Source organism: Pipra filicauda, unplaced genomic scaffold (genome assembly GCF_003945595.2).
Source record: "Pipra filicauda isolate LSUMZ 115617 unplaced genomic scaffold, ASM394559v2 scaffold145_size1923396_pilon, whole genome shotgun sequence".
NCBI classification, from domain to species: Eukaryota; Metazoa; Chordata; class Aves; order Passeriformes; family Pipridae; genus Pipra; species Pipra filicauda.
The window spans coordinates 441,345-463,357 of record NW_024103940.1 but is presented as its reverse complement, the minus strand read 5'-3'; the positions used below and the strand labels follow the sequence as shown (position 1 = coordinate 463,357).

General features: G+C 39.2%; 1 protein-coding gene across 4 annotated transcripts in view; it reads right to left on the bottom strand.

The window, feature by feature from the left end:
* Positions 1–22,013, bottom strand: part of GPR176 (G protein-coupled receptor 176) — a 37,058-nt gene continuing 15,045 nt past the window's right edge. For 3 of the 4 annotated variants that reach the window (XM_027716859.2, XM_027716863.2, XM_027716861.2), the window contains 2 exons: positions 4,591–4,843; positions 1–2,964 (listed from right to left, as the gene is read on the bottom strand). In XM_027716859.2, coding sequence (XP_027572660.1) covers positions 1,857–2,964; positions 4,591–4,843 — 1,361 coding nt within the window. In that variant the 3' untranslated portion in view covers positions 1–1,856. The remainder of the gene's footprint in view (positions 2,965–4,590; positions 4,844–22,013) is intronic. The other variant, XM_027716866.2, reaches the window with a different exon arrangement.

Here is a 22,013-nt window from a genome sequence, read left to right as displayed (position 1 = left end):
CTTTTCTTTAAATATATTTTTATTAAAACATTTGCTTTTAATGCCTTGTAGAAATCCACAACCTTGGAATCATCAGAAGCTGGTGACTTTCTTCAAATATGTCAAAGGAAGAAAAGGTACATCTCCAAATTCTGCTTCAGCAGAATTTTCTGTCACTTTTAAGATTACTTGGCTGGATTTAGTAAGTTACCATGAACTTGTCAAGATTCTTCACCTTGTCCTGTTAAAAGTATGCTTTAAAGAAAACTACTTTCATAAACAGACAGTAACCACAGAAAACGGTTCAGCATGCAGCAAAGGGCTAAAGTACAGGAAAATCACAAGGAATAAACAGATATTGTAAGACTATGCTTTTAAGAAACTACCCAGAGAGACAACAGTGAATGCAGATGAAAGACTATTTGCAACTGAACAAGGATTAAAATGTCAGGGTTACAATACTTTTAGGTCACCTAACAGACAGATATAATTTAAAGTTCACATTCATTATAAACAAGACAATATGCCTGTGGTTATGAAGAGGGGCAAGCTGCAGCACAATGCCTGAGTTCTCACAGAAAGGCTCGTGTGCTGACGGCATGACTGTGGCTCACTCAGGAATCAGGCACCAGATTTGAAAGTCTCATGTTCATACACCAGGTGATCTACTCCGTGAGATGAGTGGAGCAGGATGGTTGGTATCTGTACCTGTGAAGGTAGAAGAAAAACCTCTCTACCTCTGTCAATTGTGAGAAACTGCATTAATTAACCTTTGTCTTTAGAGGTCTGTTACCAGCTTCTTCACTCACCAGTTCAGTTGTCACTGAGACACTCAGTGTCTATCTGTGTGAGTCTCTCTCTCTGTGAAACAGACTCAGAAACTAAGATTGTCACACTCAGAGAAAGGCTACTAGCATTTCAAACGCATTTCTTTCATTTGCTGGCTTTCCCATAAGAAAACAGCAGAGTGCATCAGCAGGTAAGTTTAAGGTTTGTGCCTTTGTTACTTACACAATGGATACATTACACTGTTGGAACATTTGTATATGCCCTTTATTACAGGATCAAAGTGTTCTATTTATGCCCTTGGCACATACATACTTGTTTATTGGAGTCAGGATTTGTCCTGGATGATCTCCAATCCAGTTTTTATTTAAAACTAGAAGAATATATCTGGGGTCTTTACAAAAAAGGTCTTTCTCAGGTTTCACACACATGATGATTTGGGTATCCTTGGCTTTGTGGAAGTTTTATGCCAGAAAACAGTGGTTTAGGTTTTTAAAAACTTTAGATGTTCGGCAGATGCTTAGTAACTAATTTGTGCAAAAAAATCCAGTAAGCTTTAACACTGATTGAATAAATGGGCTTAACGGAAAACAAATGCACTTAATAGTCCATTTTACTTCATTAATGAAATATGCAGAATCTTGCTACGTCTGTTTGCACCAGAGTAGGAACTACCCATGTTGTATGTCTGCTGCTCTCTGCAGCCTTTCCTATTAAGTTACTTTGATACCCAGTCCATTTTAATACAACATAAGATTTCCCAGAAAACTGACTGACGTATTTCCATAATTCAGCCATACAGAGTTCCCAAAGCCATATATACTTTTTGAAATTTAATCAGACAGGTATCATTGTAAGGATTTCAGAGATAAAATTTAAGAATTTCCATATTTCGATTTATTATTTTCATGAAATATTTCATATTAATAAGGAACACTTGTATATACATTTTCCTTTTGTTTGTTCATTTAAATTATATTTGGCACAAGAAAAAAATCAGCCTGAAACAAATTTCAACATAATAAAGATCCATGGGATCACATATATAATAGAAAGTGACCTTCCTCTGTCACTTCAAGCTCCTGCTCTTACTAAGAATCCACCTTGGGAAAGATACTGACTTTATTGTTTCTGCTGACTTTTCTCTCTGCTTTACACTTGGGCTGTTTTGTCTGGATTAGCTCTTCAGGGGTATTCCCCAGAGGAGGCAGGAGTCGCTTCTTACTGTTTCGGTTTTCTGAGAGCCACTGTGGAGGCAACTCAAAGGGTCCAAAACCAAACTGCATGGAATACTTGTCATTTATCGGATCAGCTTCTGTGGGCACAGCTGGGGCCACCTGAGCTGCAGAGTCTGCAACTGTCTGTGGTATAAATCTGTGAACCAAAGTCTGTCCTATCTCTAAACTGGTGGTAGGAATTTCTTTCTGCTGCAAGTCACCGGAGCCAATGGATTTGGTCTCATTCTCCTCATCTTCCATTGGCTTGAAGATTTGTTGTTGCCCGATATGAAACATCTCCAGAAGCTGGCTTCCCGAATGCACATTGGGCTCCAGATTATCATCCACAACACCACCTGAGCTGACAATGTTTCTCCTGCTAAACCTTCGGTGCAGCTGTACTATTGTCCCCACTAAGCACTTCCGTACTGATTTGTTAACAGTTAAAAATAACAAAGGGTTGGCCAGCAAAGAGACCTTGGGCAACCAAATGGCAGTGAGGAGCAAGAAGACTGAAATATCTGAAATATTGAGTATGGTGCGATAAATCACCAAAGTCACATACGGGACGCTGCAGAAAATAAAGATCATAACCATAGAAAGCAGCATGACATGAAGTTCAGCTTCTCGCTGGGAGGCATATGGGATAGACACTGTATTCTGAGGAGTCCTTAATGCAGCTATGATGACTTTTTTCTTCTGGCTGGCACTCAGTGCTCTGCGAATAAGAATCATAAAGAGAAATACCACAGCCACTGGTACAATCACAGTGGTGATGTTATAGATGATGACATATATCAGGTGGCCAAGGGAGTAACTCCAAGATTCAGAACAGGTGGACATGGCATAAATATCAAACACATTGGTCACAACAAATACTGGAATGCTGGCCACTATTGCATGGGCCCAGATATAGATAACCAGGTCTCGGGATTTTGCATCAGTTATTTTTCTTTCCAGAGGGTATAAAACAGAGTAGTATCTGTCAAAACAAAAATAAAATTATAATTGATACAATGCAAAGGGTGAAGTCTATAATGAGCATAGTCCTTTTGAAAAACTTCTCACAGGAGCTGTCTGAGCGTAACGTCCCAAATACCTAACTGGGTTGTCAACTGAGTACCTGCTTATGAAAGAAAAAAAAACCCAATGGTCTGCCTTTGCAGGTCTGTCTGTAGAAAAAAAATGAATATTGAAACTTCAGGATCACATTACTGGTAGTGAACAATTCTTTCAATAACTGAGACTATATCACTTTGGCTGATGCATGTGACTATTGTTTTGAAGATGTCATCATTTACTTGTAAACTAGAACAGTACATTGCACACAACTCAAAATTTCAAAAAACATGATGGGAGCACAGATATGTCACACTGAACAGTCAGACTCATAGTTAATTTTAAAAGCTGCTTTATGATAGATTTTTTTCTTTGGATATTTGGAAAAAGCTGTTGGTGACAAATTACACGTACCCATCTATTGGAAATACGGTGGTGTTTTGTTTTGCACAAGCTGTGGTCAGCAAGGCCCTGAGCACACTGAACATTCAGTGTGCATTTAAAAAAAACGTGCATCTCTGACATGCACGTCGAATTTCAGACACTGATTCATTGTTTGCTTACTACTGGACTACTGCTGTGGATTTTTAAGCTCACAGAGTTTTCATGACAGACCTAACTTTTCACACTTATTATTATAAGTGGTAGGAGTTTGTGCTTTTTGTGAGGAAAATCACAAGTTTTCTTGGTGAAGGGCAAACGATATGCTGTTCCACTGGCAACACTGGTGTGCACTATAGATAGTGACACTGCATTAACATGTAAGAGACATATCACTTTATTAGGTATACAGTTTGGTTTTGTAGAGCTAGCATATTCTGCAGTGAGACATGATAACAGACTTACAATAATTTTATCTAACATGTATAAGTTTACTGTTTTAGTAATGTGTCCTTTATTAAACCAGTATCTACCCTTCCTTAAGAATATCTAACTTACAGTCACTGTCAAGCTGATAGAGCTGTGCATTTAGGTGGGATCAGTGACTGATAATAATTTGCAACATGAATGGCATCAAAAAACTTAGCCAGTCCAAAGGGCCACTTTTGTTTTAGACTGATCTACATACAAAAACTCTCTGAACTAATTCTGGTTGTATTAATTTTGTTTGGTTTTTTTAAAACAAATCTACATTTGAAATTTGACATTGATGGACAATCTACCTCCAGGCATTGGTAAATCCTTCTAACAGGCAAGGGCTTTCAATTTCCACGGATAAAAATGTGCACCTCGTCTACAGTCTGAAGTTGTCTGCTTTTAAGTTCATTACTGACCAAGAATTATTAACAGGAAGAAAATATAAAAACTTCTCTGAAGACAAATCTGTAGTCTCAAAGTCCTTTATAAATGTCCAGAGGTACCAGAGTAAACTGAAAACTAAAGATTTTCACTGTTACAAAAATATTTCTCCCAAAACATTCTAGAGAGAAACTGTACACTGCAAACAGAGCACCAGAACAAAAGCAAGACAATACGAAAGGGAGAAAAATATTTCAAAGGGAGAAAGAAGAAAGGGAAGTGCAGGATCATGGCAAATTTGCTCCCTTACCTGTCAAGAGCAATGGCTGGAAAACTGAGGATGGTCACTGAGCAGAAGACTTTGTGCAGAAACTTGGCAATTCTGCAGAAAAGCATCGTATAGATCCACCAGCAGCAGTGTGGACTGGCACTAAGAGCAATGTCAAAAGGCACACAGACTAGGCTGGCACAGATCCCCGAGCAGGCCAAATTCTTAATGAATCGGCTTGTTACAGATTTAAGTAGCGATGTTCTGCAAGTTGACCACAGCACCATGGTGTTACCTGTGAGTAGAGACAGGAAGCATAAACAAAGGAAAACAAACAGACAAACAAATAACTACCCCCAAACCCCAACAACAATAATCTTAACAGAATTTAATGTTCCTTAGTACTGCAAATAAAAGTAATTTCTTTGCATTTGTCAGGAATCACTGATTGAATCATTACACTGCCCAAACTAGGAAGTCTGTAATAGCTTTATAAACCAGAAGACTGAAAACAATTATTCCCCAGCTATCTCCTCCCAGCTTCTGGTAATGGATGAATTAGGGAATTCAGAGGCAAATGCCTACACAAAATATCCAAACTGTATTTTTTGACGCTTATGTTGATTCTCATATTAAATGATCCACTCTGGGTATTCAAATACAGGAATTGGCTAAAGTGCTCATATTTGAATAATTATTGCATAATTCTTTTTTAAAGATAAAAATGCACTGTAAGTAAATACAAATATAATTAAAATATAAATATGTCATTTTAATCCATTTGTCTCTATGTGTAAGTGGATCACAGCAGTTTGCTTTTCTTTCCACTGACCACTTCAATGGGACAGACAGGCCTGCGTGAAGCCACATCCAGAAGAAATTTGCCTTCCCCCTCACCCAAGAGATGCTATACGTACATAACATGTAACTAAACACATGGGACAGGCAGAATAGAAAAAAAAAGGACTTGATGCACATAACTTCACAGTCATATACACAGAATGCAACCCACTGTTTTCAATATTCAAGCCCCACCCATCCATTTCAAATAGAGTGAATGGATGGCAGTGAAGCAGAAGTACAGAAAAAAACCAGCATTAGTTATGACAGTATTTTTCCCTTATCATTGCATCTTATTCCATCCAGATCTCAAAGAAATATCATACAACAGAAACAAATTCTCCATCACAAATTTACCTATGATTCTACCTCACACAGCAAGATCACAAGAGTAAATGATCTGTTGTTAACTGCATGTGGCTCTGGGCCCTTTCTAATGCATATGAAGATACCACAAAACTCACGAGATTTTCTCCCTTCTTTCAAAACCTGTCTTTAGCAAGATCATAGAACCACAGAATGGTTTGGGTTGGAAGCAACCTCAAATCTAGTTTCAAGCCCTCTGCCATGAGCAGGGACACCTTCCACTAGAGCAGGTTGCTCCAAACCCCATCCAACCTCGCTCTGAACACTTCCAGGGATGGGCATCACAATGTCTCTGGGCAACCTGTTCCAGTGCCTCGCCACCCTCACAGCAAAGAATTTCTTCCTAATATCTGATCTAAACCAATCCTCTTTCAATTTGAAACCTTTCCCCTGTGTCGTAGCACTAAATGCCCCTGTACAAAGACCCTCTCCAGCTCTCTGGTAGTCCCTTTAGGTACTGGAAGGCTGCAATGAGGTCTCTGTGGAGCCTTTTCATCTCCAGGCTGAACAACCCCAACTTTCTCAGCTTGTCTAGATCAGGTGCTCCCACCCTCTGACCTATGGAGGCAGGAGGATCTCCACTAGCACAGCTGAGTGAGGCACACATACTCTGCATCACGTAACCTGATCCCACCTTTCCAACCCTGACTCCACAGACACTATTTTTCTCCTTTATTTTGCTTATCCCAGAGACATACTGTGCAGTACAATCGGCACATAGCTACAAGAATACAAATACTGCTTGACAAGACAACTCCATTTATTCTGCTGCAGCCAGAGAGCATGCAAGTAGAATTTAGCTTCCCACCTCCAAGGAAAGTCAAATTGTTTTTACTGCAGACCATACCAACAACCATATGTTGTTGATACTATACATTGTTGACTCTTAGCAGAAGCTCTTTTGAGTGTAATTGATTTATGTGGCAGATTTGTAAGCATTTTAGTACATTACCTACAAACAGACACAATGAAACAAAACAGCATGTTAAGCTGCTCATATGAAAAAGCAGCTGCAGTCCCACACACTTCTCTCTGTTGACACTCATTCTTTGCCTTGATTTTTCCTCTAACCAATAAAAACCCCCAAGCTTTTACTCGCTGAGTAGAGTTTTCCCATTGCTGCCCACATAAAATGCCAGCAAGATCATACTCTTGTTCACATGGCCAGTGTGTATACCAAGTGACAAGTACTAAGAATTAGGAGAAAGTCTAGCTCAGCTTCTTGATAAAACAGGACTCTCAATAGAAGCATGCAATACTAACTTTAAAATCTACCTCACAGACCTACTATTTTGGTCTGCAGTACTTGAATGTCATTTGGGATTCAATTTTCTATATATTGTGTCATGTCTTATGCTAATTCCTTTTGTGTACTAACAAAATATTGAGTTAAATCTTTGCTATCTGATGTATTTTAAAGAAAGGAATCATCACCTGGGTTTGGTAGGTGCTTTGGGCTTGACAATGTATTTCACAGGCAGTATTCAATCAGTTGTATGTAAAGCTTTCTAAGTTGCTAGAAGATATTCAGTCAATCAAACCACTTACTTTCAAAAATTCTCTAACTCTCCAGCTATTATAGAAGTACTTCTCACACAGTAATAATATATTATTAGAATGTCCTGGAGAAGGGAGAAGCTGGGCTTTTTGCTGTGGTTTGTGGGGGATTTTTTAATGAATCTTTCATCTAGTTTCAATTGCACTGATATTATAATCTTACTTCCCAAGCAAGATTCACTTCCATTAGAATGAATATAAATGAAGAATGGAAAACCAAAAGAAATCAGAGGCATTTTCATTAATACTTCAGAAGCCTCTAGAGAACTACTAAGCTATTCTTCAGGGTCCTGCAGAGTAACTTCATTCAAGACTCTATATTCTCAGCTGTTGAATTACTTCTACAAATTATGTCATATTGTCATTTATACATCAGAGAGTCACAAGGAAATGAAATTAGCTCTGGTTCTGACTAATCCTAAATGGAAACATAAAGAATGAAGTGTAAAAAAAGATAATGGTTCTAAGATAAGGAAGCACTCTTTAGACAGACAAAATAAAGTCAGAGCCTGAAAGGGAAAAAAAAGGATAAGCAGACAGAAGTGTCCACTTGGGACACTGGAAAATTAGTCAGTGAATACCCCTCAGGGAAACATTCTTTTTCACTTGCAGCGATGAGTAACTTACATACTAATAAGCTGCTTAAATGATCTTCAGATCAGCTTCAGTAGAGACTGGTAGGTGTGTGGGGGGGGAAACAGTTTTCCCCCTGCAGTTATAAAATGGTAAAACCCCAGGGGGTGGCGACCCTTGAAGTTTTGAGGTTTTACCCAATGAGCGCTTCTGCAAAATATAAACATATCACAAGCAGAACGGAAGAGAAGGTGGTTGTTGTTGTTAGAGAATTAGCCATGTTGTAAAAGCCACGAGGAGTGAGGGCAGGAGCCCCCTGGGGGGCTCTGGCCCCCCCAGCCCCCAGCTGGGGGGGCTGCAGGGACTTGGAACAGCGTAATGCTGGGCTAAGTACCTGTGGCTGAAAACTAAAGAAGTTTTCTCCACTGTGAGTGGGCAGACGGAGCAACAGCAGAGGCAGCAGCGGATAGAGAGCAGTGGCAAAGAGCCAACAGATAAGAACTGAAGAAGCAGCAAAACAGCATGCAGCCAAGGAAGACACAGAGTTGTCTGAGAGAGCCGAGAGAGAGAGCCGGTAGCAGAGAGAGAACTGAGTTCTACAGAGAAAGTTTGGGTAAGAACTGAAACCAAAAACCCCCCAAACTCCTTGGAGACCCCTCACCTCCTGGAAGAGAAGGGTGAAGTGCAACATGCACTGAAGAGAAGAGCTGAGAAGCTCAAAGCGTCCTGGAAAGCTGGACCGGGACGGAGAAGGAATGCAGAGGGGGTGACCTTGGCATCCCCTCACCGCTGCTGCCAAGCTAAGCTAGCAGCCTGAGATCAGAGCACAGGAGCTCTGGTAGAACTCTTGAGGCAAAGGCTTCCAACTGAAAGCTGCCCGAGACGTTCTGACTCAGGGGTGAATCCCCTGAGGAAGGGACCTTCATGGGGGTCTTACGCCCCATGATATGACGTGGTGACGCGAGTTTTGTCCCTGCTACGCAGTCCACGGAAGAGAAGACCCTCACTTGGAGACGAAGGGCCTCGCTTGGAGACGAGGGGCTTGGATACCCCTTGTGTGTACTGGCACAGATCCAGATACAGATGCTGCATAGAAGAGAACCTGCTGCCTTAGAGACATTGCTACTCTGAGAGTGGAAAGGGATCTTTTCCTTCTTCCCTCCTGGACTTTTATTTGGAGGGGAGAAGAGATTTGATCCATTGTAAATACTTATGTCATGGTAGAGATAATTAAGATTGTATATAATGTATTGTAGTATTTATTTGTACAGTCATTGTAATATATATTCCCTTCCCCCCATTTTAAGTCTCGTGTGGTGTCTGGAAAACCATCTCACATTGAGTTGAGATGTGGGAGGGGGCTTGGTCTAGGGAATTGGATTTTGGAGCTCTCAAACCACAACAGTAGGTCTTCCTGCTGATGCCTTCAAATCAAGTATTTCCCTTCATGCATCCCAAAGCCACCCACTCAGAGGAAAAATTACACCAGAAACTTTGCACAACATTAAATATAAGAAGCTTCAGAACAAAACTGCAAACATTTCCCATTTCATTGTTCCCTAGTTTTCCTTAGCAACTCCTTTCCGTGGAAGAGGATAACAGTGTTACAGGCAACAAGGCAATTCAACAAGCATTATACCAGTTGTGCTCTGAATCTTTTCACAATGTCTAGAGGCTCTCTTCCATTCTGTATGTGTTAGTCACTCACTGATGAACCCACGAAAGACACTAGTCTTATTCTTGGGTTACAACTAGGGTTACACTGTACTAGGTTGTTGCACATCATCACAGTGGGCAAAGCTGTCATTTTCTACCATGGCTTAGTTTCTGAAGTGTTTCTCCTAGATAACTGCTCTAGAGCTACATAACCTTGGATTTAAACTTCCAAATAGGCTTGTACTGGAACAATCTGGATAGCTGGGAAGCATCCAGGGAAGCCGGAGCGAACAAGCAGCTGGAAAATGCAGTATCTTGCAGTATCCTGTAAGTCAATACCATCAGGGACATGAGTATCATTTACAATCAATCACATATGACAAAGCATATCCCATACTGGTTGCACAGAGTTCCACCACTAACACAGAAAGATGAAGTGTTTTTAATTTAAAAATGGAAAGCACATCTTTGGTCTTCCCAGAGAATGAGCTATGTCAACATAAAACCCTTACTACACCTGATGTTAGCTGACAACCTTCTCAGTACACAGACTGACTGAGCAGGACGTAAATATCCAGCTTAGAATATCTTAAGTCACAAGGTACCCAATACGGATCATTGATTTCATCTCCCTTCTCCTTGCAGGACTGCCCACAACTAAACCATATGACTAAGAGCATCATCCAGACACTCCCTGAACTCTGCGAGGCTTGGTGCTGTGACTACGTCCCTGGGAGCCTGTTTCAGTGACCAATCAACCTCTCAGTAAAGAATCTTTTCCTAATGTCCCATCCAAGCTTCCTCTGATGCAGCTTCCTTCCATTGTCTTGTGTTCTCTTGCCAGTCACCAGAGAGAGATCAGCACCTCCCCTTCCACTGCCCACCTTGAGGGAAGTGTAGACTGCAATGATGTCAGTCTCTCTTCCAAGCTGAACAAAACAAGTGACCTCAGCTGCTCCTCACAAGGAGCTTGTCTGTGCCTTTGACAATTTCTTCAAGTGAAACAGAGAAATATGAAACAATAAAGGTAACCACTGCATGAGAAGCAGCTTTTTTCACATTAGAAACAAACACATTAAAAGCCTAAGTCAAGTAGAGTTCATTTTATCCTGTTATTAGCATAACTATCAACATTCAATAAAATCTCCATGTACTATATACCAATTCTACTGTATTCAGATTGAAAAGATGGTTGTTTCAAGTTATCCTCTACTTTTTTTAATTGAGAAATATCATAGATAAGCAGCCACACGGTACATTAAGTTGCACAGAAGTACACTGAGCAAGTAAATACAACAGTTCACCACAGCATGCTACTCAGAAGTCTTTTCTGACCAGGAAGTGTTATCGGACTGCATTAGTCTGATTCAAAGCACCAAAAAATATTTCTGCTCCTCTTCCAAGCTGTACCCTCCTTGAATTTCACTGCAGACACAAAGTGTTGATCAACAGCTGAAATTGTTCTGAAGTACAAGCTCTTAGCAATACTTCAAATAATGTGAAAGATTCTTAAAAATACATTTAACAAGCAGAAGGAACATCCCCATGGAAACCAGAGACAGTTATCTAAAAGAAATGCATTTACCATGCAGTCATCCAAAAAAAAAAAAAAAGACTAAGAAATGTTGTTCTTTGTCAATTACTTCATGGAACTCAATCCTTTAGCTGGGTATGACATCCATCTTATATTTTTGTTAACATTAATCAGTGCATAATTGAATCAAAACAAAGTCCATACTCTAGCAAAATCCTTCTCCTCACAGTTTGCCTTCCTCTGCTTGCTCTCTTCCCTCCAGAGCAGGGTTCTAGTGATCCAGCCTTCCTAGCAGAACCCAGCTCCCTGCATTGCTACAGGGAAGGAGCTGGCAGCCCTCTCTATGAAAAAACAAAACAGGAAGCCACAAAAAAGGTTAGAAACTGGGCTTTAGCCACTACAATTGTTCATCAAAAAAACTAACTGAAAAAGTTACAGGTTTGGTCAATATGATGAACGGGAAAAACTTCTCTTGTTGAAACACCAGGCTGTTACATTCCTAACTCTCCAACTCTATTATTTTTCAAGGTATTTTGAGGAAGGTGTTTTTTTTGCAAAACTTACTCTGCTAAAAGACAAACCTCACTCCAAAAAAATGGCTCACTGGAAAAATTTTTGGCAACCCATGACATTTATCAAATGCCCTTATATTAAAATGTATGATTACTTATTCATCTCCAGCTGATTTTCCCTGGATGGCTTATTGAGGAAAAAACCCAGAAATACACACAATTTAAAATGAATGATGCTTAACGGAGAGCAAAATTTTAAAAGCCTGTGGTAATTACTAGTAGTTGGAAGAAAGACTTTATCTTTTCTTTGGAAATTGAGGCTATCTTGCACTCTTAATTAAAAAAAAATTAGCATCAATTTTCATCCCCCATTACAACTGAAATTAGAGAGTTTGTAGCTGAAAAACACTACAGTAACAGCTATTGCATAGAGCAGAAATTATTTCCTGACCTACCCCTACAAATAAGAAAGATCTGATAGCATTCCTGCATCAGTTTGCCTGTGCTTCCTTTTCTCCAAGTGCCAGTTTATTCAAAACAAAATTTTATTTTTTATATAGTTTCACCATGCAGCCATTCACCAGGTCACCGGCTGAGCTATTTGCTTTTGATTCTTCAGACACAGATGTCTTCAGGCAGAAATTACATATGCCTAAAACATCCTGTACAGTGGGAATAATTTACATTATATTTAGAAACACGTTTTTTTCCCTCCCTCCACAGCTGACTGTAATGAATAGTTCTCTCCACTCTTCTCAGCCCTGTGAATGGGCTCCAACAATACTCACTAGGAATAAAAAAGTAGAGCCAGGGACTCTGAAACACATACGAAATACCATGAGTTATAAACTGAAAAAATCAGTAAGACCCTAAATCATATACTATTTAAAAAAAAAATCACATGGAAAAATATTACATTTAGTTATGAAAGTGTGGCTTTTCACTGAAGAAATATGAATTTACAGAAACAAATCAGATTTATTCCAACTTGCCAAAGAGAAGAGATGTGTTCCGATGGGATACCTCAGGGCAGGTAAGGTGCTTCACTGTTAAGATGACGGTGGAATTTCTGGCCTGACACAATGCAAGAGGTAGGAGTTTGTTTTGTTTTGTTTTGTTTTCTTAAAACATATAGAGGCCTGCAGGAAAATTTGAGATTTTGTTGATTAAGCATTTCACTTACAAAAACAGTTCTCGATTGAGACTCTCCCTGGATTTCCTCTCCCTTATTTTTCTACAGTCCGACATCTGTTACGGAACTCCTCTACAGGACTTCCATAGTGCCCACTCTCCAGTCAGCTTTCTTTTACTCTTTTAATAACTGATTTCCCTTTTCTTTCCTCAAAATCCTCCCAGCAAGAAACAATGCTGTTTGCAGGTCCACTGCAAGACAGTACTGTTAAACCCAGAATAACATTGGGCTCAGGGAAATGGGCCATAACCTTTCAGTCTTCAAATGCTTTCACCAAAAACATTGAGAAAAATTAACATTAGTGCGTAACGCTTCCCTTCAATTAAAAAAGCCAGAAATTCAGATCATTAGGACTGATGGGTCAAAATCCAGAGCAACATGCAAGAGCCCAGGATTGACTGCAGTAAATGGAACCAGATTCACATACAAAAACTGGAGAAATATTGACATTTTTCTTGCCCTTAAGACTATGAAAATTCTTTTAAATTCTAGGTCTGGACACCCTCTAGCAATAAAATACTTCTGAGAGGAAGATAAGCTGAAAAACTGCATAACATTCACCCCAAATACACCCCCGATGTGTGGAAAGAATTTTTAACTTTTCTTTTAACCTTCTAATAATCCAGATGACTGCCATACTGGCAAACGTGGTCATTTTTACTTTAAGTCTCTCTTCCTTCCCTAGTGTTAGAAATACAATTAGACACCCATATTTGAACTTCATAAATTGCTGGGTACAGCAGAAGATAATCTACCCTGAAACCTGCCATGACACTGCCAAAACTTTGCCATGTGTTTCATTGCACTAGTGCAGGCTTAAAACCTAACATAGGCTGATGACACAAACTTCCTCCTCAATCATCCATATGCAGTATATAAATTGAAACTTGTGTTTTGCTGATAGATGCAGCTATTTTGCTGATATATGGAATTTTTAGGTCCTTTAGCACATTAAAATCAAACTGATTTCAATATGATTTTCAATATGAAAAAAATATAAAAGGCTGGAACAATATAATGTAAAATTAGTTTATAGTTTTATTTTCTGAAAGTAAAAAATTATTTCATTGTCTTGCTACCTACACATAACCTGATAAGGTTTACCATGTATTAGCCATATGCATGTAAAAATTAAATGAATCTAACACATATGTAGGATACAGCTAACCCTGTAAAGGACAGAAGCTGCTGTCAGGAACAAGAGAGAAGAGCCATATATGCATATCCTACCTCTTCTACCAAAGAGGACTGCACACAGACTTGTTTGACTGGGGCAAATCAGCAAGTGGGTGCATCAAATAACTTACAGCTTGCTGTGTTTTCCTACACACATATTCAAATACATGCTCATTAGCAATGCTTTCCAGGGTTCTTGCATCTGTTCTCTGCAGTCATCTCTAAAACAACATTTCTTGTTGCAACACAGGCAGTAAATCCACAAATAACCAAGATGCTAGCTGCTGTGTCATTGACCTCTTCTTATTAAACACTCAACCCACCTATCCCTACAAACCAAGGCATGTATTATTTATATTTTGTCTTTCGTGTTTTTACATTTCTTACCCACTTCTTCCCTTTTGCTTTCCTGCAAAAATTACTATGTTGCGCTGGTTGGGATGACACATTTATGTAATTGCTCCTCTGTTGTACTGAATTATCCACTGTTACCAGGTGAAAATGTTTGGTATCTGTCTACAGCATATAGAAACAAACAGAAAGTAAAAACAATCCAGCAATTTCTCTTAACTTCCGCAGACCAAGTAGCAACAAAAACATATGCCAGAAGTCTATAGTGATTTCAGTTCTACCATGAAGGAACTAAAAGGTGTCCATTTACAGATGAAACCCCTTCAGCTTTGTAATGCCATTGCCTGGACACAAAATTTTCAATTTTAACTAAAAACTATATAATCAGTCTTGTTACCTTAAAAACAAACAAAATAGACACATTTTGCACTCTTCAGAGTGAATATGAAGAGCAAAATAAAGTTTGCACATTTTACTAGTCCCTGAAAAATCACTACCACAAATCCAGGTGGTCTTCCAAGATAGAAGAGCGAAAGAAAAAGCTCTTGTTAATTTAACTACAGGTGTTTGGCATATTTCAACTTATGACCTTAATACATTAAAAAGTAGTGGATTGTTTCCTGAGCCATTTAAGGATTTGTATGTAAAGACCTGCAACAGAAATACCAAGATCAGTCTGAATGAAACATGAACATGGAAAAAAGGCTTAAATTATATAAATTTTGTACTCACAAGGTCTCCATTACATAGTCTCAGCATCTGTTTGCAGCTACACATCCCCAGAGCTCAGGGCAGCCAGCAGGAATTAACTGGGGAGCAGAATCCAAGCTACAATTAAAGCACCCTAAAAGAAATACTGGTCTTTGCTCCAAGGGCGCCACACTATTACATTACTAGGGTTTATTAAATTTCACAATACCCAGTTTTACAGTTATGTCTGCTTCTCAACTCACATGAGAAAGAGAAACTGCTCTTTTCCACCTACACCCCTCAGTAGGATCAAATATATTATTCCTCCTCAGAAGCCTTACCTTGCTTTATACCCTTAGACCACGGTAACAATACTACATCAGACAGAGGCAGTCCAAACCAGTTCTGCTTTTTTTCCTGCTCTTAGTCAATTTGAGCTATTGCACATGAAAAACTAAATTCTTCCTTACTGAAGTGGTTTTGGTAATTTTCAGAAGAAACCTTTCAGAAGCAATGAAAGATTTAGCTTTTCTTAACCTCACATTATTAGTTTTGACATGGACAAAATTTTAATTGCTTCACAAAATCACAGAATAAGGTTGGAGTTGGCAGGGTCCTCTGGACATCATCCAGTCCAACCCCTGCTAAGGCAGGTTCACTCAGAGCAGGTTGCACAGGATCACATCCAGGCAGGTTTAGAGTATCTCCAAAGGAGGAGACTCCACAACCTTTCTGGGCAGCTGTTCCAGTACTCTATCACACTCAAAGTAAAGAGGTTTTCCACATATTCAGATGGAACTTTCTGTGTGTCAATTTGTGCCCCTTGTCCTGTCACTGGGCACCACAGGAAAGAGTCTGGACCCATCCTCTTGACACCTGCCCTTAAGATATTTGTATGCATTGATGAAACATATCTTCAAAACATGTATTTTTGATTCATTTATGAGGAAAATTGTTTGAATTTTTAGATGGCTTTTATTTCACCCTTATACTCATTTGTATCAGCAATGACTGCGAAAACAATTTCATAAATAGCTTCACAAATACAAATGTAAAATAAGTTGGGTTGTTTTATTCAAATAAGTTACTAGACACATTCCTAGCATTAGAAACAAGCAAATCTTGTCAAAAATACATCATAAAAAAATTTAAGAAAAAAAATGGAATTGTTTAAAAAACCCAAACAGTAGTGTACATGGTGCTCAATGTTATATAACAGAAAATTACTCAAAAGTATGTTACCAAACTGTCACTGAAGTTCCAAAAGCAAAGCATCAGCATGCTTACACCGAGGATATACTATAAAAGAATCTTAAATACAAACTAATTAATATGTATGTGAGTTATTTTTCTCATGTTAATTCAATCTGGGGAGGACATTTTATTAAAAAATTTAACTAAGAAAAGGCATTCCAGAAATTCTCTTCAACTAAGAGACATTGTAATGTTTAGGTGTTGAAGTGCCAATGCAAGCATAAGTAATGCTTGCACTCAAATAACAGGACAAACCACTCTCAGAGGTTACCTCAATTCTTTCAGATTTTCCAGTGGGACACAACTTAGTCACTGTTTAAAACAATTTGCTTCCAGATGTGTACTGGGGGAAACCACATGAGAATCACTGTGTAAGCTTCACAGATAAGTTTAATACAAGCAAACAGAAGGCTTCACAGTGATAGTAATTTTAGATTACACAATTTTTATAAGGTCTGTCTTATATTTTGAAAATTTTATAAATATAGCAGGAAAAATAGCCACCTGCGTTTCAAAATGTCTTCATTAAGAGGATTTCATTTTAGCAAACTAGTATATGGACTTCTTTCAGATTCTTTTGAAGTGATTTTTTTCCTTTTTTTTTTTTGTAAGAAAGATATTTATTATTGACAGCCTGAACAATTCCAGTGCTCTCCTAGAAAAATATTCAGCACAGGGAGCTATATGACGACACTCTGTCCTGTCCTGCCAACCCACTTCTTTGTACAGAGAGACCTTTGAATGCTCCATATCCATGATCCCTTTCGATCTTCATTCTAATACTGTGACTACAATGCTGCTTTAAAAGCTTTAATTTATGAGAAGTGCATTCAGAAGCAGCCTCTTTTCTAAAAGCATAGTAAAGGAAGACTTCATCAGTAAAATAACAAACTTGAAGTTTAAACAGCAGATGGTCTAGACTGAAAGAAAAGAAAGAAAAACAAAGAGCTCACAGTTCTTTTGTAGATTTTACTGAGAATCTCCAATTGCCTCTGGAGCCTAGTCAATAAAAATTTAACTTCAAAAATTAGCACTATAACAATGCAAAAAAAATCACTGCATCAGAAGTCAAAGACATATTGTTAAACTCTGACTTGTTCTACCATTGCTTGTGTGAGTTACTCAACAGACCACAGCAGAACATGCACACTGAGGAGAGCAAGGCGTCCCACCTGTATCCTAAAGCGGAATTTACATGACTTCCCTGATTCCTCTAAAATTATTTATAGTGGAGATAATTAACTTTTTTGTTCATGTCTCAGTATTCCAACAGCAATCAATCAAAAACTCTTCGTATTTCAAAGATGGAAAAGTTAATTTACCATTTATTCTTTATTGGCAAAGTATGCTAATGGAGAGATGGAACTGACAACGATGGTTAGATAAATGTTTCATAAAGCATCCAGTGTATGGATAAATGCAAAAAAAATTGCAATATTAATGTTAGACTTGTATACATATTACTGATTTTAAATTGCTGATTAATAGCCTACTTAAAATAGTCTTAATCTGACAGTACAGAGCAGTAAATATTGCCAGTATGTCAGTAGCTTTTCTGAATTTAAATAGTTAAACTAAACACTGCATTCATTATTTCCTATCTAATTTGCAACATGTCTGGGGGTTTCTTTTTGTTGTTTTTTTTTGGATGGAGGAAGGATGGAGTTTAGGGGGGGGATGTTGGGGGAGGTTTTGGTCGGTTGGTTTGGGTTTTATTTTGTTTTGTTTTTTTTAAAGAAAAGCAACTCTCTTCCAGGCCAAATACTTGGCTGGTGATTTCTGCCACTTGGGTCATTACAGTATGATGGCAGTCATGTAGCTTTATTTTCTGCAATATTCTGAAACCACAGACCACAGATGTGCCTACCAGGGTACAGGGAGCTCCCTTAGAGGCATCAGTAGAAGACACTACTCTCTCAAGGCTGTATGTTTTTAAGGTGACCTGATAATCATACTCTGCAAAGAAAATGGAAATTAAAAGTAAATTTTATATTGCTATACACTAAGAGAATTGAGAACCCAAAGGACTATTTCCATTTGTTGGCATTGAGTAGATTTAACTGGGAAGCATTTTTATATCTTTCTTTTGCCATTCCACCAATCCCAGGCTGCCTGATTTATGAATTAGTTGTAAAACTAACTAGCTTTCCTTTGCTGAGGTGATGGTGTTTCTGTAGGACATGCAAGGAGATTTACATTATAAGTAAACCTACTCATAAAAGATGAAACCAACACAAAATGCAATACTGAGATCTGAAGCCATTTTTCATCCTTCAAGCAGGCCACTGTCAATGAATTGGCTGTACCAATACTTATTTAGAGGAGCATGATCATAAAACTACCTTACTGCCTTCTCAACCATGCTAAGACTGACACAAGTCATGACAGGAAAGCAGGACTTGCAGGTCATCTCTTAATTCTCCCTGCTTTGGGCAACAGTATGAATAGAAGAAGAAGATGGACAGTTTAGGGCTCTAGGGCTCTAGGGCTCTATTTTCCCTTCCTAGACATTTCCACATATTATTTGTTTGTTTTAAATCCTATCAGATAGAAACGTCTTTGACCACGTAATCTGCGTTTTCAGTTGCAAGGCAATCACCTCTGCATCAAATTAGCCCCAGCAAACAAAAGGTATTCTGAGACAGCTACTTGTTTGGATCTGTCCATATTATGCACTAAGAAATTACTGGAGAAACAGAATCCAAAGAGTAGTTCAATGTTTTTCAGCTCCTTTGGAACCTGAAGTGCAATTTTACCTTGTTAAATGCTTAAAACAGACAAAATAGGTTTCCAGAGGCTGGTAGCACCACATTATGCAGTATCAGCCTTTGCTGATACTGATACAAATAAAATAAATGATGTCTTTGCTGTCCTATTACAGAGGCTTATTATAGTCAAAAAAATTTTAGTGTGGTGGCAATTTATTCTTTTTTCCCAATTAAAATGCAGACATAGAATCCTGAACTTAGCCAAATCTAGAATAAACACTAGAGAACTGTACTGGATGAAAATAAGGATAATAGATAACAATTTTTATAAGTGAAGCAAACATTCTGTAATACACTATTGAGTTCTGCAGCTTTTTCTCTAAGTATTATAGTAATTTTGCTGACCTGTACATGATGTTCCTTGCAATGTCCCCATTTTCTATTAATGCATCAATTTTTGGTTGGAGCGGGCAAAATAAGAACTGTATCTTTTAAAACACAGGGTCAAAAAAGATATGGACATGTTAGAGAACAGTGTATGTGGCACTATCCCACTATCATTTCCTGATGATTAGTAATCATATACACTGTTACCATATCTGTGTATGTACTTTCCCACACTTAATTTAAACAAGTTGGAGACACAATGTATATAAAAAAGCCAGATGGATGCTACACCCAACCATCACAGGGTATCTGCACTCCAAGCAAAACAGGATGAATGCTTCTATCTCTGTGGTGGGAGCACATATAACAAACAAAGGGCAGTCAAACAGTGCAGGTGGTGCAGGTGGTACAGCTGTTTTGCCCAGGAAAAAAAAGGAACAGGGGGAAGGCAAGCAAGATTGGTGAGTTTGGGACTGGCTCGCTTCCTTTGGTGGCCACGTGCTTTGGGTAAAGTGGGAGTTTGCTGAGGCTGCTCTGAGTGTTTGCCAAGCAACTGCTGTAGAGGATGTGCGACAGTGGGATGTGAAAAGGTCTGCAAGGCGGTCCCTTGATCCTGCCAGAGGGGCTGAGCATACCTAGGGTGGAGGCAGCAAGAGGACAAAAGGCAGATACTAAATAACCAGAGGAGCGTAGTGAACAGGGGCAGCCAAGATGGAAGAGTGCACTGCCAAAGGTACAGACAAACCTGCTTCTCCACACACACTCACTCCTCAGTTTCTCTCATATGGGGTACATCTTACTTCACTGCTAAGCATCTCACAGGGGCATCATCCTACAGTACAGTGGGAGGACAGCAATCACTGAAGCAAAAGACAAGCTAAACTAATAAAACTTTTAAAAAACTAACACGTTAAGCTCAATGTGCCAGTCAAATTACGGGAACAAACATTGCTACTGGCCAGAGCACAGCATGTCTGATTACCTACTCAGGGTGGTTGGGTTTGGGGTTTTTTTTGTGGGGGGCTGGGGTGGGGGAAGGGAGGTGTGTGTATGTACAAGTAGTTCCTGGTCTTCACCTTCTTTGGGTAGGAATGGCTAAACTGAACAGCTAAGACAAATAAAAGGTTCCAGATGACGTCTACAGGGACACTGCTACACAGCCTCACCTCCACTGCAGCAGATCTTGTCCTGGGGACATGAGTCTTGGGGAAGGACAGACAGTATCTACCTGGGCAAGAGTATCCCCTTGCATACTGGATGCACCTGTAGTAGAAAGAACTCCAAGGACTGGAACCAGCCATGGCAGAAGGTTGCTTTACTCGGCACAGAGTTAGCTGGCTTTGAGACATTGGAGAGGAAGGTGCACAGGGTAACTTGCCTGTGAGGTGCAAAGACAGCACACCTCCTGGGATCTTCCAATAGCTCACAAGGGAGAACAGGATCAATGGTCAGTCTGTATCAGTACTGGCAACACAGGGAAGTGTCGAAGGAATGTTCTAGAGACTCAGTTCAGGCAATCAACCAGGATACTGAAGACCAGGATCTTCCTAACCACTGTCACTAAGAGAGTTATTAAGAGCTCTGTATGCTGGGGGCAGGCAGAGATCTGGAGTCTCAATGCATGAATGAGATGGGAATGCTGAGAAGTGGGTTTTAGATACACTAAGAAATGGGACAGGTACCATTCTGGGTAAGACAAACCTGTAAAAGAAGGCAGGCTTCCTGTATCTTAAACAAACTGGAGTCAGACTTAAAATTGCAGGGAAACAAACTAAGAGCTAGGGAAAGCCAAAAGGCAGAGAAATACCTGCTTCAGACTGACACAGTCCAAACTGGTTGTAGCTAATGCTCCTCTGAAAAGGCTATGGGAAATAATCAGCCTAATACAACAAATGGAAAAGGCAAGTCAGACTACCCTCCTTGTTTCAGATACTCCTAAAAATTACAGATATTAAATTGAAACAGCAACAAAAACCACCCTACCTCAGTATTTTTCACTTTTTCCATTTAATTCAGGCAACAGCAGAAGAAAATGTATTTTAGCTCCTTCTATGAGTGACTTTTTTTCTTGTTCTACAGTATCAGAGAAACTATCCAGTTGTGCCATAAGAAATATAGGTACACCAAGAGGAAGGCCTGTGGGAGTTTGAAAACTTGCCAAATGACACAAGGTTTCTGGAGACAGATACAAGAGGTCACACAAGAAGCAGCAACACTACTTCATATTTCATCAGTCTTCTGGAAGAAATTCATGAGTTCTTGTATGGAATTGCTTTGACAGACAAGAAAGTAAGCCAAAGGTGGTAGAAGAAAGCAGATTAAAAATAGTCTCTGCCTCCCAAACAATCACAGGCTTTTTTTTCCCCCCAAGGGAACTGGCAAAACAGAAAGAAGGTCTGTATTTGCCAGGAAGTAAGCCTGCCAATTCATGATGGAGAAGAATGTCCATTACAGTGTTGAATATCATAGCTCATAAAGTATTTTAAAAGGCAGCACTCCACAGCAATCACCAACAACAGCAAAAGACCATGAGCAGAGAATAAGACAATTAGAGCTCTCCCTGCCATCACCGTTTCAGCTTCACTACTGCTTTTGTTACTACCATAATTGCCATTTGCATTGTCTGGCTAATCTAATGCCTTACTATGAGAGGTTATGTGATTTCTTAT